Source organism: Lichenostomus cassidix, chromosome 1, assembly GCF_008360975.1.
Source record: "Lichenostomus cassidix isolate B80296 chromosome 1, HeHo_3.0, whole genome shotgun sequence".
NCBI lineage: Eukaryota > Metazoa > Chordata > Aves > Passeriformes > Meliphagidae > Lichenostomus > Lichenostomus cassidix.
The window spans coordinates 77,942,841-77,964,772 of record NC_139479.1 but is presented as its reverse complement, the minus strand read 5'-3'; the positions used below and the strand labels follow the sequence as shown (position 1 = coordinate 77,964,772).

Below are 21,932 nucleotides of genomic sequence, written 5' to 3'. Positions count from 1 at the left end.
ATCCAAACGCTAATTTAATGGCAATGTTATTGTACATTTTCCTTTTGTTTGGTTGAACTTTCCGCGTGGCTACAGCTGAAAATGGGAAACCAGAGATCAAGTTATGCTTAAAACGGGAGATAAAATCAACTTCTGGTCAAAAATAACGCTGTACAACTCCAAGCCGTCCCCTCACGCCGCTGGCCCCGCCCCTTCACGAGCGCCTCCGGAGGTAGCCGAGCCCACTCGGCCCGGCCCCGCCCCATCCCGAGGGCCCTCCGGAAACAGCCGAGCCCGCCCGGCTCGGGTCCCCCTCCCGCCTCCGGAAACAGCCGAGCCCGCCCGGCTCGGGTCTCCTTCCCGCCTCCGGAAACGGCCGAGCCTGCCCGGCGCTGGCCCCGCCCACTCCGCCCCCGCCGGCGCTGGCCCCGCCCCCTGCGGAGCCAGCGGGGGTCGCGCCAAGATGGCGGGCGTGCCGGCGGTGCGCATCAGCATCGAGTCGGCGTGCGAGAAGCAGGTGCAGGAGGTGGGGCTGGATGGCAGCGAGACCTACCTCCAGCCGCTCTCCATGTCCCAGAACCTGGCGCGCCTGGCGCAGCGCATCGACTTCAGCCAGGGCTCCGGCTCCGAGGAGGACGAGCCGGGCTCGGCGGGCCGCGCGTGGGCCGAGCCGGGCGAGGCGGAGGATGAGGAAGGTGAGAAGGCGCGCAGCCCGAGCTCTCCCGCCGGGATGCAGCTGCTGCAGGCCCGCCGACTGTGGCGCTGCCGGCCTGCAGCTCCGCGGGTGCTTGGGCCTGGCCTGCTTTCCCCCAGGCGTCCCCGTGGTTGGCAGGTCAGAATATTCGTGACCGAGGTCCAGTAAATTGTAGTGGGAAAGGACAACTGTAGATATGATATCCTGTTGTATTTCGTGCCGTTATTATCTCTCAGTGGTTAAAAATGAGCCTTAAACCATACCTTTTGTAAGTCCTTTGTTTACCCTTCCTTTGCTTTATTTTTAGGGTTGGTAAAGTTTCAGCCATCCCTCTGGCCTTGGGATTCAGTGAGGAACAACTTAAGAAGTGCCTTGACTGAGATGTGTGTGTTGTATGATGTTCTTAGCATCGTGAAGGATAAAAAGTTCATGACTCTAGATCCAGTCGTGCAGGATCCCCTTCCTCCAAAACAAGTATGTTGTACCTAGTTGTGCACTTTGTGTGGCTTCATGCTAAAGATTTTATTTCAGTGGAAATTTTATTTCCCCGTGTGATAAGTACAAGATTTATCAAAATGTTCCTTTTGATGTGCTAGTGCAGTGCTTTGAGGGTCAGGGTAGGGCTGGGAATGGGAGTTGAGGCCAATTTCAGAAGCCTCTTTGCTGAAGCTCTAAGTCAAAATGTTACATCTAACTGTATAATGCTGGTATGAAAGTTATTGTGAGTAAGTTGCTGGACATCCAGCAAAAATAACCTATCAGTCACTGTCAATTAGTTTCCAATAATAATAATAATCTTCTATGAATTAAGGTGCAAGTATGTCTTTATTTTTTTTTTTTGTTGTTGTTGTTGTTGGTACTAGAATCCTCAGTTTCTACAGCTGATTTCAAAAAAGAAGTCGTTAGCTGGAGCAGCTCAGATCCTGTTGAAAGGTGCAGAAAGATTATCCAAATCAGTTGCTGAAAACCAGGAAAATAAGCGACAAAGAGACTTCAACTCTGAGCTGCTAAGACTGAGACAACACTGGAAGCTGAGAAAAGTGGGAGATAAAATTCTTGGTGATCTGAGCTACAGAAGTGCAGGTAAACAGTAGGGTCTTTTTCACAAGAGAGGGTATTTTACAAAATTTTCTTTTTGTAACTGGTGAAAGAAATTGAATATCTCATCATAAAGAATTTCAATATGAGTTTATTATATTTATGAGACAGGATTATAAAGGGAAAACTTTTGTTTTAATATCATGGAAAATATCTTGCCATCCTCAGTCCAGAAAGTGATTTTAAAGGCTAACTGTGTAGGCTAAATTTTACTAAGGATTTGTACACAAAAACAATTCTGCATTCACAGTATAGTTGATTAGTTGACAGGTAGACTTCTTAAATCCTTGAGTTTTATCTGTGTTTGATGTGTAAAGTTTAAAAAAAAAAGTGAAGAATGTGTTACTTTTTTTATTTTTTTGGTCAAAGATCAGAAAATCGTAGAATATCTCAAATTAGAAGGGACCCATAAAGAATTGTCATGGCTAACATTAGGACAAATTTAGACTTGTTTATGAAAAAGCTGTACTCCAGGCTGTGTGTCATTTTTAGTTGATTTACCCTGAACTAGGTGAACCATGCCCTGGATGAAAAAGGTGTACAGCTAGTACAGATGTGGGTATCTGCTTTTTTCAGTCCTTGAATGACTAGCTATACAGTTATCTTTTGCAGTCAGAACATGGTCATAGTTTTTAGATTTTTAGCCAAACGTCACCAGAATTAGGTTAAATCAGGAAGGGTTTACCTTAAACCACTTGCTTGCAAAACTTCAGACAGTTACTGTTTGTCTTGTTTTAACAAAATACCTTTTTTTTTTTTCTTCTTCCTTGTACTTTCTTTTTGTAGATACAAGGAAGGAGAAATGTATCTTGTACCACTTTGAAACACTGTTGGTTTTCCCACATAATTATTAAATACTCTGTGTTAATTTACTGTAAAATATTACACATAGCACACTGGAGGACTGAGATGCTGATGCAGTGACATGAGCTTTCTGGTTTACCTAGTTTTTTTTAAGAAGTCACTAAGAACTTGAATCAAGTCCAACCTAGTTTGGAGACTTGGAAATACATACTCTTCCAAAACACAGGTATGAGCTTTTTATATTTGCAGAAGATGCTTTATATTTAATGGGTATGCCTTTGTCCTTCTTTTCTCAGGCTCCCTTTTTCTTCATCATGGCACATTTGAGGTGATAAAGAACACTGACATTGACCTGGATAAAAAGATACCTGAGGATTACTGTCCTTTGGATGTTCAAATTCCAAGTGATTTAGAGGGATCAGCATATATCAAGGTTTGTTAGAGAAATCTGAATAACCTAGCGGAGTTTTGTTTCGGTATTTGTATGCTTACAACAGAGAACAAACATTGAATACTGTTCTCTCTTGCCTAGGTTTCTATACAGAAACAAGCTCCAGACATTGGTGACCTCGGCACAGTCAATCTCTTTAAAAGACCTTTGCCAAAATCAAAACCAGGTACAGCTTATGTGTTGTTTTATGAACATATTCTCAAGAAATGAGTTTGCATATGATGCTTGTTTGAAAATTTTAGCGTACAGCTTAAGAAGAATGAACAAGACTTACCGTATTTAAACTGAAGTTTTCTGTTTAGGTGCTTCTTGGGCTTTGGAAACATGGTGCTTTCAAAGCATGCTCCTTCAGTTTTTTGTATGTGTTTATTCAATTCTGAAACAAAATTAATAGGGTTGTATTTTGAGTATCCTAAAGCCCCTTTTGTTAGACGTTAAAAGTTTGAGCGCATAACTGAAATCAAACCAATGTGTTGTGTTTCAGTCAGTTACATTCCATTAGTTCAGCTGAACTAATGACTATTCACTTCTAACTCTGCCCAAAATGCATCATTTGTGTCTGTTCCTTATATGTTTCATCTCAATCTGAAACTGTGCTGGTGGTCTGTGTGTTAGTTACCAACAGCTCAGCTGGCAGATAGTACATTGATTAATTTAATATGTGCCAGTATGTGAATTTGTGAGCTTTTGGATTAAAAATCTATCCTTTGCTCTTTAGGGTTGGAAATAAACTGGCAGGATTTAATTTCAGTCATCTGTGATATAGATGCTGATGCTGTCCTAAACAGAGCGTGCTGTACTATGAGGTGTTTCATACGGTATTGAGGGTGCATTACAGAGCCTGTGTGCTTACTCTCCCCAGAATCTCCCAAGAATTTTGGGCTTTTAAACTCTGTGAAGGCACACACATGCGCTGAACATTATTGGGTAGTTCATGATAGGGTGAATTTAATAAAGCCTGAAGTATCATTGAAAGTAAATTGCAACCTAAGAAGCAGAGGTTCATAAGGAGATTCACAAAAGGCCTGGGAGTGTAATACACTGTTCCAGAAGTTCCCTTGCACTTCACAATACACATATATGTAAAATTGAATCAAAGTTATTTTATTTTTACCTTTAATTGCTTGCTTAACTGAGATAGAATTCTGTTAATACTCAGTTTGGGTATAAGGTGCTGACTACTTTATTAGTGATCGTGCCTAGCTACTGCATAATATCTGGTATTTGAACAAAAAAGTGGTTTCTCTTTGCTCTTTCCTTCTTCAAACATTGATTTGTACTTTTCAGGTTCTCCACACTGGCAGACAAAGTTGGAGACTGCACAGAATGTTCTTTTATGTAAAGAAATTTTTGCCCAGCTGTCACGAGAAGCAGTTCAAATCAAATCACAGATTCCTCACATTGTAGTGAAAAATCAGATAATCTCCCAGCCTTTCCCAGGTAGGAAACTTTTTAAGACTCTTAACCTACAATTATTTGCTTAAATACCAACTGAAATTACTGATTGATGTCACCTTTTTAATGCTCTGTCCTTACAAAAGAAAAAACAAACTCCTTGATTTTCAAAGCTTTTGAAAAACAGAATTTCAATGAATGCACAGTAGTTTCTAATTTACTCTGTTTGCCTTTGTGGTTGTGTTTTTTGTCAGCAGCACTTAAAACTGCCAACTGTAATGCCATGTGCATGTGGCAGTTTGGAGCTGTGCATAAGTCATTGCTCCTGGATTGCATGCAGAAGAAATTTAAGACTTGAGTTAATGCGTCTTCAGAAGAACAAAAGCAAGTGCTCTTCAGTGAGCATAATTAAACAGCATGAAGGTGGCTCAGAGTCAGTGATGAATCCTCTGTTCCTACAAGGGGTACACAACTGATTGCATCATGCAAAGAATATATTTCTGGATTGCTTAAAATATGTATGATGGTTAATCATTCCTTCTTTGAGAAAGGAATGGGGTCCTGGGGACTTTTCTTTTTGTGTGGGATAGAGTAATGGAAATTGATGTGAAGTGCACCTGGTGAGTTCACAGTTGGCCTGTCAACACTTCAGTGAATAGCATGTCTTACTTGCCTTTGGTGCTGTACTCTCTGCCATCATTCTTTGATTTTTCTCCGATACAGTGAATAAGTGTTATTAAGCTACTGAGTAGAAAACATGAAGAAAAGCAGTTCTCAGTAGCAGCCTTGAAAATCGTCAGTGCTCACTTATTTTTTTTCCATCTGCTTTGTACAGGTTTGCAGTTGTCTATTTCCCTCTGTCACTCTTCCAATGACAAAAAGACACAAAAGGCTGCTTCTGAAAAACAGAATCCAGAGGATCATCTCTATGTTCTGGAACATAACTTGCATCAACTTATCAGAGAGGTAGTGAATCTATGGCCAAGTACTGAAGAGTTTTTGGGCTTTGGTTCAGTCTTATCCCGTGTGTGGCACTGGTGTAACAGCCGAGTGCCACTAGAGGCCAGTCCTTCTCCATCCATTTGTGCAAGGCAGCCTGCTGCTTGGTTTCCGTGGGTGTGGGTGGTTTGGGAGTTCCAGTTAATGCTTTCATGGAATGCTAGTTCTTTACTTGACCTCAGGCCTGGCTGCTCACTTCAGAAAAGCCGTGCAAAGCTTTTCCAGTAGAGTTCACTAGTTCTGCCTTTTTTTGTTGTATCTAATATGTATCTAATACTGTTTATCAAGCACTGCCAGTGAGCATCTGGTACCCTCATGAAAGAAGAACAATCAATTGCCATAATAGCTTTGTTTGTTTTAAGGTCCACTTCTCTGCTTCAGCATTTTAGATTCTTGTATAATCTAGCAGAATAACCTGGGTTACAAAGTTGAGGTTGTGTCACTTTAGGAAAGAAGCACAATTTTGCATGTCTAAGAAGAGTTAAAACTGTGTTCCAGAGGATGTTCATCTCCTTAGAGCATGGCTCTACAACTCATGCAGTCATGTGGAATAGTACAGTATTTTAAACACTAATTTAGTTTTTGTGAAGCTTTGGCTCAGTGCCCAGTTCTGCTGTGAATTTCCTTTCTTTACTTTGGACAGGTTGCTAAAACATTTTGTACTTCAATTATTTTTTGTTTAAAATGCTTCCTTTATTTTTAAGTGACCAATCTTTCTGTTTCCATAGATGTATACAAAGAAGACTTATTAGTAGGAGCTGCTGCTATGCTACTGAATTTTTGCTAGCTAGCACATTTTTTTTGTTTTAAATAATTTTCTTTAAGTTTTGAAAGACATATAAATGGGGGAAGCAAAGTATGAAAAACTGCCTTTAAAGTGCTGTCAAGTTGATAAAGTTAAGAAGTTGCACTTTTTGAAAATAGGTAGTGAAGCAACATATTGTAGTATACATAGTATTTCTTGCAGATTTGTTATTTGGTCAGTTCCTTTTATAACATCTGTTGTTTGTTGCAGTGTCATAAGCAAACCCTGAGCTCGACAGTGATGCCACATCCAGCTAGTGCACCTTTTGGCCATAAGAGAATGAGACTTGCAGGACCCCAGGCTTTTGATAAAAATGAAATCAGTTCTTTACAGTCAAATGAAGGACTTTTGGAAAAGATCGTAAAACAGGCAAAGCATATTTTCTTAAGAAGAAGGTGGGTCACAAGATACTCTTGTTAAAAGTTACAGTAATGTGTACCATTATGTAGAATACAATTGATCTTTTTTAAGTGTTCTTAAAACTTCATTAACGGTTAATACAGTCTTTATTTGGATGTACTAAAACCCAATAATTATGAGCAAAATGAAAAAATATGAGCAAACAACACTCAGCTAGTAAAACGAAAAAAAAAAAGAAAAATTACCGGATTTCTCTGACATCTGTGACAGTTGCAATATAAGCTGCTGCTAATTGTCCCTATTTACTTTAAATTGCATAAATCCTTTTTAAGTATTCTTTGCATAGGTGATACTTAGTAATATCACTTTAATACTGGTGCAGAATGTATGAGAAATGTACAGAATAAACAAGTGGACTTCATTAGCTAAAACAGAACTTTGTTCCACGTGGTTCTGTTGAGTCTAACAACCTCCTCACTTCCTTTAAGCAAGATAACAGCACAAACTGTCTGGATTATTGTGTGTGGAATATGGCTTTATCTTCTAGAACTGCTCGAACCATTGACAGTCTGGCGAGTCGTATTGAGGATCCTCAGATTCAGGCTCACTGGTCCAATATAAATGATGTTTATGAATCCAGTGTTAAGGTTCTAATTACTTCCCAAGGATATGAGCAGATATGCAAGTAAGTACGAGAATACATGTATTTTTAGTTGTGGAAGCATTCAGCAAAGGCAGCGTGTATTCAAGTTGTGCTTTAAAGGTTTAGATTCTCTTCAGACAGTCCTTTATTTGTCTGTGTTTGTTTTTCTGACTTGTGGGGTGAACAGTCACCTTAAGAAAACTTCCCCCACTTTACACTTTCATGAAGAAATTTTGTACCTTTTTATCAGCACAGTTTCCTTTCAAAGAAGAAATTGAAGATGACAGTGGACATTTAAGGGGGGGATTTACTTTGTGTAAAGATGACTGAATACAAAGTATCATTTGCTGTGTTTGATTCTAAACTTCTAGTCTGGCCGTGGAAAGCTGATCAGTGCTGCATCTTAGCTTGGTTGCATAGGTACTGAAATGTGGAACTCGTCTAATTCATGCAATAATTATGTATGTTGTTACTGAAATAAGAGATTTCATGTCCCAGAAGCAAATGCCTGCAGACTGACCAGCAGTGAATTCACTAAAGTATCAACAGTGTTATTTTTCCATTTGGAGCCCTCTAGCTGTGACCACAGTGGGGGGCAACCTGCAGTCATTGGTGCATTTCTTGTCTTGGCTCCAGAGTACATATGATGCCCTAGTCTTGAACACACCATTTTCCCCTGCACATCTGGAAGGAAACCTGGGCACAGGGGCAGGCAGGGAGCTGCGAGGCTTCCTTGACCTGAACAAGTGGTAGGCCAGGTCTGGGAACATGCCATGGAATGTGTCACCTGCCATGTAGAGGGAGCTGTTGTGGTGACTGATGAAACTGAAATGTTTGGAGTTGCTGTCACATTCCATAGGCTTTGCACCATCTGTCTTAAGAATTCTTGTCAATGACTGGGTGGGATTCTGTGTTCTTAGTTTCCTGTTTTCTTAAGTGTTTTAATGCATTTTGAATAAATATTGATCTTGTCTTCAAAGATCCATTCAACTACAGCTGAACATTGGAGTTGAACAAATCAGAGTTGTGCATAGAGATGGAAGAGTTATTACATTGTCCCATCAAGAGCAAGAACTGCAGGATTTCCTTTTATCTCAGGTAGACTCATATGTTATTCTTCCCTTTCTCCTAGTGTTTGGGAAACAAGTTAGAATCTCACCTTTATCTATGTAGAAAATATTAAAAAATTTCAAACTGAGATAATGAAGATGGAAAGGTGGATGACTGAATTTTCACTGTTTGTATAGTGTCTTTAGCAACTGTTACTAAAATATATTGCCAGTTTTTACTCAGGTCAGTAGTAGTAATAATTTTTCCCTCCCATTTAAAATATTTCTTAATGCTGCTCATTATGGAAGAAACAAGTCAATGGGAATCATAGCAGACAATAAGGTATTCTCTATATGAAACTTACTGTAACCAAGTTTTTAATGAGCCCTCAGTTACTGTCATTTCAGCATTGTCTGTTAATGCTCACTTTGCATCAGTCATTACGAAATCAGCTGATACTTGAATGAACTTTATTTTCTTAATTGCTTAGAACAAGCTGCTGGTTTTATTCAGAAGTAACAATCTCCCCACTATGCATTATAAATAGTCAAAATAAAGGTCTTTAATAACAGTGGTTAGACTGTTGCAGTTATGTAAAACTCCACGACACAGAAAACAAGTTGAAACAGATTCTGCTGAGGTCATGTCTTTTTGGTTAAGTGTTGTCAGACTTGTTCACAGAGAACTGCTGAACAGTGCTGGATACTTCCTTGTTACAAGGGTTAAGTCATGATACAGGAAAACAGTAGCATTTAAGCTGCTAAGCTGTTAAAGGTCAGTGCCTACACCTGAACATTAATGGAGATAATCATGTGTGTGAGAACCTCAACTATTTTTTCCTAAAGTTTCTCTGTTAATACTTTCTCAGATTTTTATATATTTTACAGCAGAAGTCTTGTTTGTACTGAAAGACAGGATTGTTTAAAAATTAATTTTTTGAGACCTAAATAAAGATATTTGTTAATTGAAAGCAATGCTTAAATAAAATGCATAAGCTCATGTACCTATGAAAAATTCATTTAACTGTATAATGCAGTGGTCTTCTCTGTCTGCAGAGGAACCTGTGTAAATTCAAATAACACAAAGCTCTACCATCATATAAAAAATAGTTCCTCTGAAAGTAGAGAACTTAGAAGACAAAGTCACTTTAATAAATAACTATTGTACAGCAGAAGAAAATAGGCTTGGTAACCCCCATAAGCAAATTTTTCTGGGTCTGCAAATACTGAAAAGAAAATGAACCTCTTGTTCTCTTTCAGATGTCACAGCACCAAGTACATGCAGTTCAGCAGCTTGCAAAAGTTATGGGATGGCATGTGCTGAGTTTCAGTAATCACGTTGGTCTGGGGCCAGTGGAGAGCATTGGCAATGCATCAGCAATAACTGTAGCATCACCAAATGGAGACTATGCCATTTCAGGTAGTGTTTCCTCTTGTAAATAGAAGTAAAATCTTTCTGAGATTGTTTGTAGAGTATTTTGCTATAAATGGATATTATGCTCTAAAAATCTGCAGACTATCTCTTTTGTTTATGGAACTGGTATCTAAATAGAATCAACACTTTGTCCAGGAAGCCACTTAATATAAACCTGATTTAATTTACACATGCTTGAAAATTATTAGCATGGAAAATTATATATATATATTCTATAATCTGTATCATATAAATACATTATTTGAATATTAATATTTTAGAAACATATGTTCATGTAATATATAACTATATATAATAATTACATATATTATTACTTGCATAGGAGAGGGAGATTACAGAAACCATCAATATCCTGAGAGAAGAGAACGAGATAAACAACAGGATCATAACTCTGAACTTCAAGGAAAACAGAGTTTGGTCTCTTTAGGGATCTTTTTGAAAGAATCTTATGGGATATGATCGTATGGGATGGAAAGAAGAGGGGTCCTTGATTATTTTTTTCAAGGGTCACCTCTTTCAAACGCAAGAATATTCATTCCTATATTCAGGAAGTTGTGCAAAGGTGACAGAATATCTGTGTATGTATGAACAGAGAGCTCATGACTGAACTCATGACATAGGAGAGAGCCTCCAAGAGATTATAAGCAGGACCAGTTGACCTGGGAGGGAGATAGAAAGACTATCCAAGCAAGCACTGGTAAGGATAGGAAAGCTAAGCTCCTGAATCTGATGAGGGATGTACAGGGCAACAAGAAGAGCTTCAACAGTTATGTCAGCAGCAAAGGAAAGATTAGGGAAAATGTGGGACTGCTGTTTAATAGAGAGAGGACATGGTAGTACAGGACATGGAGGAGGCCAGGTACCTTTACTTTGGTCTTAAAGACTGGTCTTTAGGAATGGGTCTGTGAGACTCATGGGAAATTTTGGAGCAAAGATTTAGACTCAGTAGCAAAGGACCAAGTTAGAGAACCTTTGAAGAGACTCAGACATACACAAGTTCATGGGACCAGGTGAGATATATCCATGACTGCTAAAGGAGCTGATTGTTGTCACTGTAAGGCCACTCTTGATGATCTTTAAAAGGGCAGGCTCAGGAAAGATTCCTGAGGACTGGAAGAAGGCAAGTGTCACATCCTATATTCGGGAATGAAAATGTGGAGAACTACAGTCTGATCAGCCTCATTGCAATTACTGGGAAGATGAGGGGAAAAACAGTAGTCTCAGAAGTAGTTTCCAAACATACTACGGAGCAGGTGGTGATGGGGAGTAGTTGGCATCAATTTTTGAGGGAGAAATTATGTTCAATCAGCTTGATACTCATCTCTTTATAGAAGGCTAGCGTGGTAGATGAGGGGAAAGCTAAGTGGCACCTCCCGAACTGCTTATTTAAAATGCCAACACACACCACTCACCAACATGAGAACACAGAAACCCATCCAAGCCAACAAAGCACCACCACCCCTCCACCAGTCTTGCAGAGTTTTGTGATTAAAAGTAACAACTCCACTTAGTGACTTAGATCTTGTCTATTTGAGATAAATCCACTAGAAACAATGCATTTTTTATCCCATTTTTCAACAAAATAGTGGGGAATACATCCAAGTGAAAGAAAGAGCAATAAAGCCTCTGCCCTTCCAGGCATCCCTGGGGAAAAAGAAATGCCTTTGTAAGGTGTACATTTTGGGGCTTATTAAAAGTTTCTCTGTCTTGATCTAACCAAGAATGTACAGTACTGAAGGAACAAAATCATAGAGAAGTGGGAGACAAGAGGGAGAAAATCCAAAGAAAAACTTGTAAGAAAGGAAGGCAATTTCCCTTTTTTGCTTTCAGCATGTTTGGAATTGTTTAGGAGTAAAGTATAGTATACACGAGGAAGAATATTTAGTATGAGGAATTTGTACAGTGTGAAAATGCTCATTAAAATCTCTGTTCACCGCAGTTCGTAACGGTCCGGAAAGCGGCAGCAAAGTCATGGTGCAGTTTCCACGGAGTCACTGCAAGGATCTCCCCAAAAGTGATGTCCTGCAAGACAGCAAGTGGAATCATCTCCGAGGGCCATTCAAAGAAGTGCAGTGGAATAAAATGGAAGGGCGTAACTTCGTGTATAAAATGGAACTCCTCATGGCTGCCCTAACTCCTTGCTAGTGAAGCATCAGTCTCTCTGTGAGGGCTTTGAATTGTCTCTGTGCAATGACAACTGCCCATGCAGCAAAGGGAAATGGGAGCTGTGGGGCAGTACAAGAAAGCAAAACCAAATTTAATTCCTGTACAGAAATACCCATTTTGGTATTTGTAATAAAACCTTTTTCAATTGCATATAAAATTCTTTTGTAAAAAGTTTCTTTCATCTGCATCTTTGCAGATTGCTCTGTCCAGAATACCACAGATGTGTATTTAATGCATTTTTTGTTTAGTCTTTGAGTTAGAGCATTCTTGAGTTGCAACTTGTTTGTACGTTGATGGGGATTCTGGGTGACCCCTTTATTTTTGAGAAATATGTTTACTTGGCAGTTTAACTTGAGACTGTTATGAAGTCACTGCCTGTGGCAAAAGTCTTTCCTCTCTGATGGGCCTGTATGATGTTGGCTACTTGGCTTGTGTTTTCTGACCTTGTTTTGTGCAAGAATATAGGAAAAGGTCTTAATCTGCTTGCAAAATTCTGGTAATTCAAGTTTGTGGGTGACTTAGTGATTGGATAGAAGGAAGTAACTCTCATGCAGTAAACCTCCACACTGCTGGGTCTTTCTTCTGCACTTTCAGTGATTATCATCCAGAGAAATAATAATAACCTCCTGAATATCAGCTCTTCTGTTTCTTTCAAAATAAAAAAATCATGGTTTTGATAGTTTTGGTTGTAATTGTAGCCTTCTTGAAACTTCAAATACGGTGTTTAACAAAGCTTTTAATTTGTTTGGTACTTAAATGTCAACAGTCTTTTTGAAACCTGTCTGTGAACTGGTTCAGGTTCATGTCAATATTCTGTTATGAGGTGTCTGTATATATGTATATATATATGAACTTCTTGCACATAAACATGTTTGAATTGATCACACTTGCATTGTGACAATTGTTATTCTCAAGGAGAAAGAATAATTGTAGGAAAACCAGCAGCAAGCTGCTGCTCAGTGTATCCAACACAATCCTTGCACTTACATTGCTGTTTGCCAGCGTGGAGCATCTTGTTTCAGTTCCTGGAGGTACTTGCTTCTGTGTAACTGAACCATGAGAGAGAAAGGGTTTTCCTTTCAGGTTCTCATGTGTTACCCAAAACAACTGGTGAAAAGTCCTAGTTGAAAATAGTCTCTCTGATCTTGAAAAAGGGGTGAGCCTAATGTACCTCCCATGGTGCCATGTATTGCTGTGCCAGCAGACACTGTGTGACTACAGGCGAAGGGGGGAGGGGTTTGTTTTTTTGGTGAAAGTTCAGCCAACAGCCTGATGAATCTGTTCATGCATCCGTTCATGCATCTGACTACATGAGGCTGTTGACTCCTGCCAACACAACAAATCTCTTATTGATAATTAGAAAATGAGTCTATGAAACTTGAACGTGTCTTTACACTTCACTGCTCAACCTAAATTGACACGTCTGCATGTAGCAATACCCTTTCCATCAAGTTCTTTTGTTACCTAGTAATCAGATCACTGTGGAGCTGTTAGAATCTCGTGATTGCAGGACTTCTCCTGAAAAGAAGGACACCTCCTGTGTTGTAGAAGGGCAAGGACTCATGTTAGCATGAAAACACTTGATAAAACTTCTAGGTCTAGCTGAAAAAAGAATAATAAATACAAAAACCCCAGAACTATTAGAGACCTGGAAGAGTCTGTATTTTAGTGTTGAATACATAGGAATTCTTAACTTTAGTGGAAAACAGACTAATTAGGCTTCTAACAGAGGTACAGTCTTGAAACTTGGTAGTGCATCTTCAAATATGAAATTATGACATTAGTGAATGATTAAGACCCTTACAATTGATTGCCAAAGCAATCTGGTGAACTTGGACATCTTTTTAAATGAAGTTTAAAAGTAAAATGCCTTAATCCCTTTGATCATCTAGAATGCTCTAAATATTAAATTTGCTGCTCTTCTGCACAGAGTTTACAAGTATAGTAAGAATAGATATTATATTCTGAATTTCAACTGTAACAACCTTCCATAAGACTTTAAATCCTCCAGGGTAGCAAGAAACTGTTACAGCCAGTTTAGCCTCATGTTCTGCACCTCAAATACTATTGACTTTAATAATGCATATTGACAAACATAATTTTCAGGAAATTGTGAGTATTTTTAAAGTAACATTACCTGTGTAGAGTAAGCATGTTAAATTGTGGGTAAAATTTTTGGGTGAGGAATTGTGTATAAGGAAAGCTTTATGCAGGCTCACTGTCCTGGATGTTCTCACTTGAGTCCCTGTGGTTCATATGGGATATTATTGCCTAAAAGTGAGGTTGGCACCAGGTTCAGTAGCCAAGGATGAGTGCTTGAAGTTGCAGTGACTTCAGCCAAGCTGAAAGAGGTAGAACAACTCTGCTCATTGTAAACTTCTTTTGTTGTAGTACATTTTAAACTGATGAATTTCAAGTGTTCATTTCCTACTTTTATCCCAGCCTTCAAATATTGTAGTTTAAATGTGTGTGCGACCTCTGCAATCATAGCAATGCACTTGAATGGTCATACATGACTGGATAAGTTTCCTGACTTCCTCTGGCAATTGCAGTGTTTGAGTCAGTGTTCGCAGATAATAGTGGTTTTATGTGTGTGTGAGCTGCACTTTTTGTACTTCCTAAGTAAGTCTGGCACAGCACCTGCTACACATTCAGCTCAGCCTAATAACTAGCTTTGCATTCAAAGTCTAAGACTTAGGGCTCAAAAAAACCCCTTAGAATGTTGTCCATATGCTATAAGTGTACTTTACCAAGTAATTCAAGCTTGGTCATTGAAATAGATGCACTTACAGTTTCCCTATTGTCAAAGCTTAGTTCACACAAAGATACATAAGATTGGTAATATACATTTAAAGCAGAGAATTGGAATAAACTCTCAGTTGTCTACGCTGTATCTGAGACTTCTTTTATTTAATTTCTCACCTTTTTTTACCTATTCTAGATGCAGGAAGGAGCAAACAGCTGAATCTGGTACCTCAACTTATGAGTGGGAGAGAGGCCCTTTCTTTAAAAATGGCCAGCTCAATATGGGATGGCTTAAAGGTGTTGTGCACAGGGTGCTTTGGAAAAAAGCTTGTTTGGCACCTACCTGCATTGTTATGCACTTGGTGAGAAATTCTCTGAGTGGTTTTCCAAATGGAGCCCACAGTACCTCTGCACTTAAGCATCCCAGTCCCTGACCAAAAGGAAAGCTCTGTCAGGCTGTCCTGTAAAAGGTTTTTGCAAACAAGTGAGACAAAGTGTGAGAAAGGCAGTAGCAGCAGTTTGACTCAAACAGCCATGTAGCAATCTACAGGCACAGACTAGTCCATGGTGTCTTCCAGGTTCAAAGTTTATTTCACACTTCAAAATTCTCATTACAAAAGCAAAACAGAATAATTTGGAACTCGGTCAGTTTGCTGCTTTCTCATTGACAAACACAAATGTTATTCCACCCAACAGACCTGCAGTGAAGAATTGCAATGCATGCAATACGCAGACTCAAGAAAATATTAGTTGGATCACTTCATGTTTTCTTACAAAATAGGGAGAGCAAAGGTGGCTTCTCAACAAGAGCAATTTTAGAACTGTATTTGTAAATACTGTATTTCAAAGTAATGCTGTTTTAACTTTTCTTCTCAGATAGGTTGTTCCTCACTGGGCTAAGTTTGCAAAGGACTTTACATCTTTCACAACAAAACATTTAATACTTTGCCAGTCCACTGGTGTTCTGTGTCAGTATTTTATCTGACCCCTCTAATCTTTACAGTGTCCTCTTTAGTGCCTGCACTGTTCCTTGTATAACCACCTGCTCTAGTAATATCATAAACGTGTGTTAACATCCATGCTGGGGCAGTGTAAACAATTGGAAACACAAGCGGGAGAACTTTGACCAGCTCAGCGTTCTTTCAAAGTCAGTTTTGTCTCATGAAAAATTGCAGTTTGTCTTCAGAGCTTCAGGAATTCCCTTACACCCAAAAGTAGCAGCATAGATGCAATAAGCAGGGTTCAATGCTTTCAATTAATTTTTTAATGTAATACTGTAATTAGATATTTAATTTCTTATGTTGATGGATGCTAATGACCACTCTGTCTGTAATAGGAGACTTGCCATATCCAAAATACAGGTGTCCTTCAAGACCATGATAATTTCCTTTATGCGTTGATCTTAGAGGCTTGGTTGGTTGTTTTTAAGAGTGGTAGAGGCTGTAGATTTTATTAGCTAGCCACAAAAATGTGTTCATGCTCAGCACGAAAGCATACTCCTTTTTACTCTGACCTTGACTGGCACAACCAAAAACTTACCAGGTCAAAACAGCGCCATCAGACACTGCTGATTTAATTACTTTGCCAGTCAGGATGTTTCTGCAGTAGTCACAAACATTTTACCTTCTAGGTTTATCCTTGCTTTCTTGGCCTGGCCAACACTTCCTCCTGAGGTAGAATTGTTATTTTTGTTATGATACAGTCCTTGGCTAACATTCAATGGTTTCCAGTTCAATCTCTTCCGTTGTACTTGCTGTAAATAAAAGGATATTGTTATTGATTGGCAAATTAGTTGGAAGGCAAACATTCCAAAATTAACTGTGCTGTGTTAATAGCTGAGACATTTTTAACTTTTTAATATTATCTCAGGCTTGGTCATCTGCAATTAGGTTTTAAATACATCTTTTCAAAATATTTAACTGCATAAAAAGTCCTCACAATCTTTAAAGTGACAAGAGTTTCTTCCAGTACAAGGCTAAAGGCACTATGAAAACTAAGTCCATAGGGCCCATTCTTATGCCTCTCTTCATGACTTCTGAAAGGAGTGCTCTTCTGAGAGAACTGGGGAAGAATTTAGGTTTCTGCTTTGGACCTTGTTCTGGGAGACATGGCCAGTTTCTAAAACCATGGTTTTCCTGTACTCTGCCATAGAACTGTATTCAACTCACCTCTATGGGAAGATTTGCTTTAACTAGAGGAAGAGGCTTTATCTTAAAAAAATCCTGTATATTCTGGCATGATAAGAAAGTTTTCAGTAGCTACAGAAGCTTGTGAGTGGTGTGTGCACCATGAAGACAGCAGCAGCACTTAGGAGCTATAGGTGAGCGACAGAAAGGAAGAGGCAGCTCAAGCCAAATTAATTTCTTCTTGTATAAGGTTTTGCAGAGTTGACACAAAGGCCATGAGGTTTAGGATGCTTGAATGTCTATATTGGTGTAGTAAAATACTGATAGCTAGTCTGCTTATTGTAATGTAACACTTAGAGAAGAAATACAAAACTTTTATCTACTGGGCAAGAAATTATTAGTGGATCTGCACTTAAAAGAAGGGAGGTAAACACCTGAAATATTTTGAAGTGGTAGAAGAAACCTCCCATTTCAAAGATGTGCCTCAGAGCTTGATCCCAGGCCTGTAGCATGCACCTTGTTTTCCTGCCTAGCCCAAATATCCCTGGCTGTGGCTTGAAAATTCTTCTCTGATATGTCCCTTCTGTGCAGCCCTTATGTTCCCTTGAGTGGCTTTTCATCACTGCTGTCTTCAGTGCATGGTTTTGATATTACCCAGTGTTTGCTGGAGTCTGCAACTGGATCAAAAGTGAGGACAGATTAAGAGGGGGTTTAAGAGGAGAAGGAGATGCAATCCTCCATGAATTGAGGTGAGGGTCACTCCAAAGGGTCATTTGAGTATTTTCCCCTAGGATACACATTGCTGATGTGAACTCTGAGTGAGTTGCTGATGCTCTTGACTTTGTCTCCTGCCCTCTGATGGGGGTGTTATTGCAGCTCCGGACTTTTTATCCCAAGTTTTCCAATCAGCAGTGTTGGAAGGTGTTTTATTATTTCTGATATGAAACATATAAAGTAGATGTCCTGTGGGTTGTTCTGCAACTAAACACCTGTTATTCAGTTGCCTCAGCTGGTAAAGAGAACAGGATAACTAATCTGAGCCCTTCAGTCTTGTTTCTCAGTGGCCCTGTTTAACACCTTTATGATACAAATTCTAGGATCAAATTTCAGGCTTGAAAACCCTATACCTTGGCTGCATTTTTAGAGAGGTACCTGATAGTTTTTGAGTTGTCTTCTTCTGAAATAGATGCAGAGACTTATTACACAGCCACATGAAGCAGATTAGAACGGCAGATACCGCAGCAAGAAATGCAAAGAGAACTGCTACAAAATGCAAATCTTCATAGATAATCTCTGTAGGGAACATGGAAAAAAATTAATATTATAAAATTGATTACAATCAGATTGAGGTTTAAACACAAGGTAAAGCCAAGCAAGTCCCATCTAGTCTGTACCGTAAACATTGACTATGATGGTGCCGTAGGCATTGGTTCCATGCTCCTCTGTGACAGTGACAAAATAGTAGCCAGCATCTCTCATGCCCACGTTCCGAAGCTGTATAGAGCCATTTTCAAACGTAGTCACTCTGTCCTTGTAGAGTGTGGATATGTTGCCAGAATTCCCACTTCTCCACTCAACAATGCTGGTGGTGCCCCAGCTGGACACATGCTTCCACTCAATGGTGGCCACGCCTCGGCAAGAGTATTCCACTGAGAGGAGGATGTTTTGTGCCACTGTCGCATTGATGTTGGGCTGTGGGACAACTAAGGATACTCCTCCGGGAGCTGAAAGACAAAGGAGGGTGATGAATCTGGAGGTGATGCTGCACCAACCATCCAGGGCAGGTTGGGACCTCTGGGTCCTGGAGATTCATCCTACTTACCTCAGTGGTCTGTTTTAAGAGAGGCTAGATTAAGCTTCACAATATCTTTTTTCTTTCTGCTCTCCGTAAAAGTAAAGTACATACTTGAAGACTAAATACACATTTGTAATAGGTGATAGCAAAAATGCTTCCACCACATAGTTGCATGTGTTTCAAAGTTTTAATACCCAAACAGAAAGGGACTTTGGAAGGGTCTTTTTGGGCAAGCATAACATTTTCTGAAAACTGAGAGGTTCTTGTGTTCATCAGCAACTGGCTTTCTTTAAAAATACTGCATTTAAACAGAAACTTTAATTGCCATGTCCAAAGTAACCTATCATGCTAACTAACTACCATCCCCCCAAAGCAAGAACTGTAGTAGGCATAAGTATCTGAAGTCTTGGCAAGGACTTTGTCGTGTTTTCAGGATGTGTAATCAACATTTGAGAAATCAGCTTCTTAAAGGCAGCCAGTTATAAGCCAGCGCAGATAAATCACACGTAACCAAAGGGTCACAGTTTCATGAGAAGCCAGGGACTTCATGTTCCTGATGATATCTGGGCAAAAATGCATACAAAAGAATATGTAATTCTCACCAACTTCCTCTTGATGTGATTACAGAGCTGTTCATAACACTGTGAAACTGAACCGACAACTTAGTTTAATGTGTAACTGCAATAATTTCTGCTTGCATGTGGGTGTTTCTGCATGAAAATTTGGATGAACACCAACATTGGAGTTTTAACTGGCAGACTTTTTTCTTTTTATTAGTGGCTTGTTTGAGACCCTTGGCTAAAGACTGAAATCCTGCTATCTACCCACAAAAATCAAAGCAGACGAAAGGCAGATAAAGCACAGAGCAAGACTGATGCCTTTTCCTGGTTTGACTTGCAGCAGCTCAACTGCTCTACTCCCTTACTATGGGAACAGCATGACTGCAAGAGCAGAACTAAAAAATAATGCAGACCTGCAAATGTCTGCAATCCAGTGGGGGAGTGAGCATGAGACCCTCAGCTACACTGCATGAGTGCAAAGCAGGACACCTGGGGATGATCCTGAAGATTCTGCAAAGTCTTCAGGGATAAGAATGATTAAGAAAGGCAAAGAAAAAAATCTCCAAGGCAAAGAAATTATTTTTTAAAAATCTTAAAATAAGAACCTTCCATGGCCAAAACTTCATAGCCACCACAAATGGAAGAGATGGGTGAATTTCAACCTGACTTCATTGTATTTGGGATCTGTAGCAGAATTCATTAACTCCACTGGTCAGGGTAAGGTAGGAAAGCTCAAGAAGCCAGCTCAGTTCCCAGGCCCCCACCTATGGGACCAAATGGGATCTAGGCTTTTTCCAGGATAACACTCTTGGGCGTCCCTCTTCATGAGCATTGTCATTCTCATGCTGCCAGTCCCCCTGCAGGAACATCATGCTTTCCAGGCAGCTCAGTGCATCCTCAGCTGAGCTGTAGTCTGCTGTTCAGCCTGTGTGCAGGAGAGACTAACCAGAGCTGTGAAAATGGGGTTTGTGCCAGCTACAGAAACAGAACAGCCGGGAACCTCTGGTAATCGCTGCAAATTGTTCCAATTGTTTTCTGCTCCATGTGTTTATTTAAAGGCCTTTCCCACTGTTTCTGACCAGACAGGAGCTGAGTGTCTCTCCTCAGTGACCCTTTTATGTTTCTATAGAAGCTTTGTTTTGAATATGTGATTACAAGGTAAAGTGAGAAAAAAAATTCAAATATTTCCATTAAATGATTTGCAAACATGTTCTGCCGCTATCTGGCATTCAAAGCCACAAAGGGCAGTGCAATATCTAACCATTCAAAAATATTTTTAGTAGGCAGTGTGCCTAGATCACCTGAACCGGTCTAACCCAACAGAGCTGCACCAGGCTGGAGAGCAAACATCACACCCACCTTCAGCGTCCTGAGCACAGCCACTGCGCTCTGCTGCTTGCACAACCAGCCCCTTCACACCCAGTACAACACGCACCCAAGAGAAGAGGGTACCGGGGCTGCTCACAGCACACTGAGGTTGCTGCCCTGGTACGCTGCTCTACTCCTGGCCAAGAGTCAAAGTGGGAAGCGTGGCTCTGTGTACCAGACCTGGCTGTGGCAACGCAGCTGGGCCTGCAGTGCGCTGGGCAGTGAGTGGGGAAACAGGCTGGCAGCGAGAGGCCTCCACACGGGAGCTCTGCACTGGGGGGACAGCTCCAGAACGGGCCTCTGGAACCCTGGGGACTGTTTCTGCGTCCTTTGTGTCCTGCTTGTGCATCACTTTGGTCGGTGGAGTGCAGTGACCAAACCGAACTCCCTGGTGGCACCCCAGTCCCCAGGTGAGGGTGGGGCCGGCAGCAGCCTCCCTCAGCCCCCTCAGGGAGAGCACCGGGCGCTCTCTGCGTGTCGCCCCGTCCCCACTCACCCCGTGGGGCGCTGGCTTGGGACCCACCTTCCCTCTTCACCGCCGCGCTTCCAGCGTGACCCGACGCCCCTCGGAGTGATTAACCGGGATTGTTTCCCCTCCACGCCTCGTCCCCTCGGTCGCTGAAGAGCAGCGGGGCAGCGGCGGCTGCTGGGGCCGCCCTCGGCCGGGGCGTGCGGCGCTCCCCCCGCGGCCGCGCTGGTCCCGCGGAGCAGGAGCGGGGACGAGCCTCCCCCGACCATGTCCAGCCCTCAGAGAGCAGCGATGCCTGCCCGAGTCTCGGTACGTCCCGTCCCGCTCCCCTCCCCAGCCGCTGCCGGGCGTCCCGGCTGCGGGCAGAGCGCTGGCCGCGGGCGGGGGTCGGCGGGCTCTCCGCACCGCCCCGCCGGTGCCGAGCGCTGGGGCTGAGCCGGGGCATCGCGGCGAGGAGCGGGAGGAAAGGGCCGGGCAGGGAGCGGGGGAGACGCACGGAGTCGGACACTTACTCTGCAGAGCCCAGCCGGCGGCCAGGCAGAGGGTGACGGTCCCCACGACGACTCCCCGGCCTCGGCAGCCCTGCAGCGCTCTCATCAGCGGGAAGCCGATGCCCCAGGGCTCGCATTGAAGGGGCAGGGCCGGCCGGCGCGGCCCGACCCCGGGGGCTGCCTGCCCCAGGCCTCTCTCTCCCTCGCCTGTCTCCCTCCTCCTCCTCCCGCTCCCGCCGCGCCGGGGCTGCTCCCGGCTCCCCCCGCACCGGCCCCCGGGCGCTCCCCCGCCTCACACCCCGCGATCCTCCGATCCCGGCTGGAGATGCAATTGGCTGAGGAAGGGAAGGCGCTGCCCGGCCGCCGGCCATCGCCCAGGCGGGCAATGAGCGCGATGGGCGGCCGCGGGGCCGCGCAGCCCTGCCCGGCCCTGCCAGTGCCCGGCCGGAACCTGGTGCCCGGAGCCGAGCCCGGGGTCGGGGCACCCGGCCGAGGAGGCT

The 21,932-nt window shown here is 41.9% G+C and overlaps 2 protein-coding genes and 1 long non-coding RNA gene across 4 annotated transcripts; 2 read left to right on the top strand and 1 right to left on the bottom strand.

Moving 5' to 3' along the window:
- The first annotated feature begins 404 nt into the window (after positions 1-404).
- On the top strand, positions 405-12,557 carry MED17 (mediator complex subunit 17). The gene is made up of 12 exons (XM_085064999.1): positions 405-674; positions 981-1,147; positions 1,537-1,756; positions 2,872-3,008; positions 3,108-3,192; positions 4,314-4,466; positions 5,257-5,387; positions 6,436-6,620; positions 7,133-7,270; positions 8,209-8,326; positions 9,538-9,697; positions 11,652-12,557. The coding sequence occupies exons 1-12, from the start codon at positions 443-445 to the stop codon at positions 11,855-11,857; spliced, it is 1,932 nt and encodes a 643-aa protein (XP_084921125.1). The 5' UTR covers positions 405-442; the 3' UTR covers positions 11,858-12,557.
- LOC146444978 (uncharacterized) lies at positions 9,704-11,502 on the top strand. Its single transcript, XR_014853185.1, has 2 exons — positions 9,704-11,011; positions 11,047-11,502. It is a non-coding gene; the product is annotated as an uncharacterized LOC146444978 (long non-coding RNA).
- VSTM5 (V-set and transmembrane domain containing 5) lies at positions 12,046-21,678 on the bottom strand. Of its 2 annotated transcripts, XR_014853184.1 has the most exons (5): positions 21,454-21,678; positions 18,144-18,473; positions 17,902-18,042; positions 16,247-16,376; positions 12,046-15,084 (listed from the first exon to the last, which is right to left on the bottom strand). XR_014853184.1 is itself a non-coding variant. In XM_085065012.1 (4 exons), the coding sequence occupies exons 1-4, from the start codon at positions 21,536-21,538 to the stop codon at positions 16,333-16,335; spliced, it is 600 nt and encodes a 199-aa protein (XP_084921138.1). In that variant the 5' UTR covers positions 21,539-21,678; the 3' UTR covers positions 15,192-16,332. The 2 variants fall into 2 exon arrangements, 1 of the variants encoding a protein (XP_084921138.1); XM_085065012.1 differs by lacking the exon at positions 12,046-15,084 and having other exon boundaries at positions 15,192-16,376.
- Between the last annotated feature and the right edge of the window lie 254 nt (positions 21,679-21,932).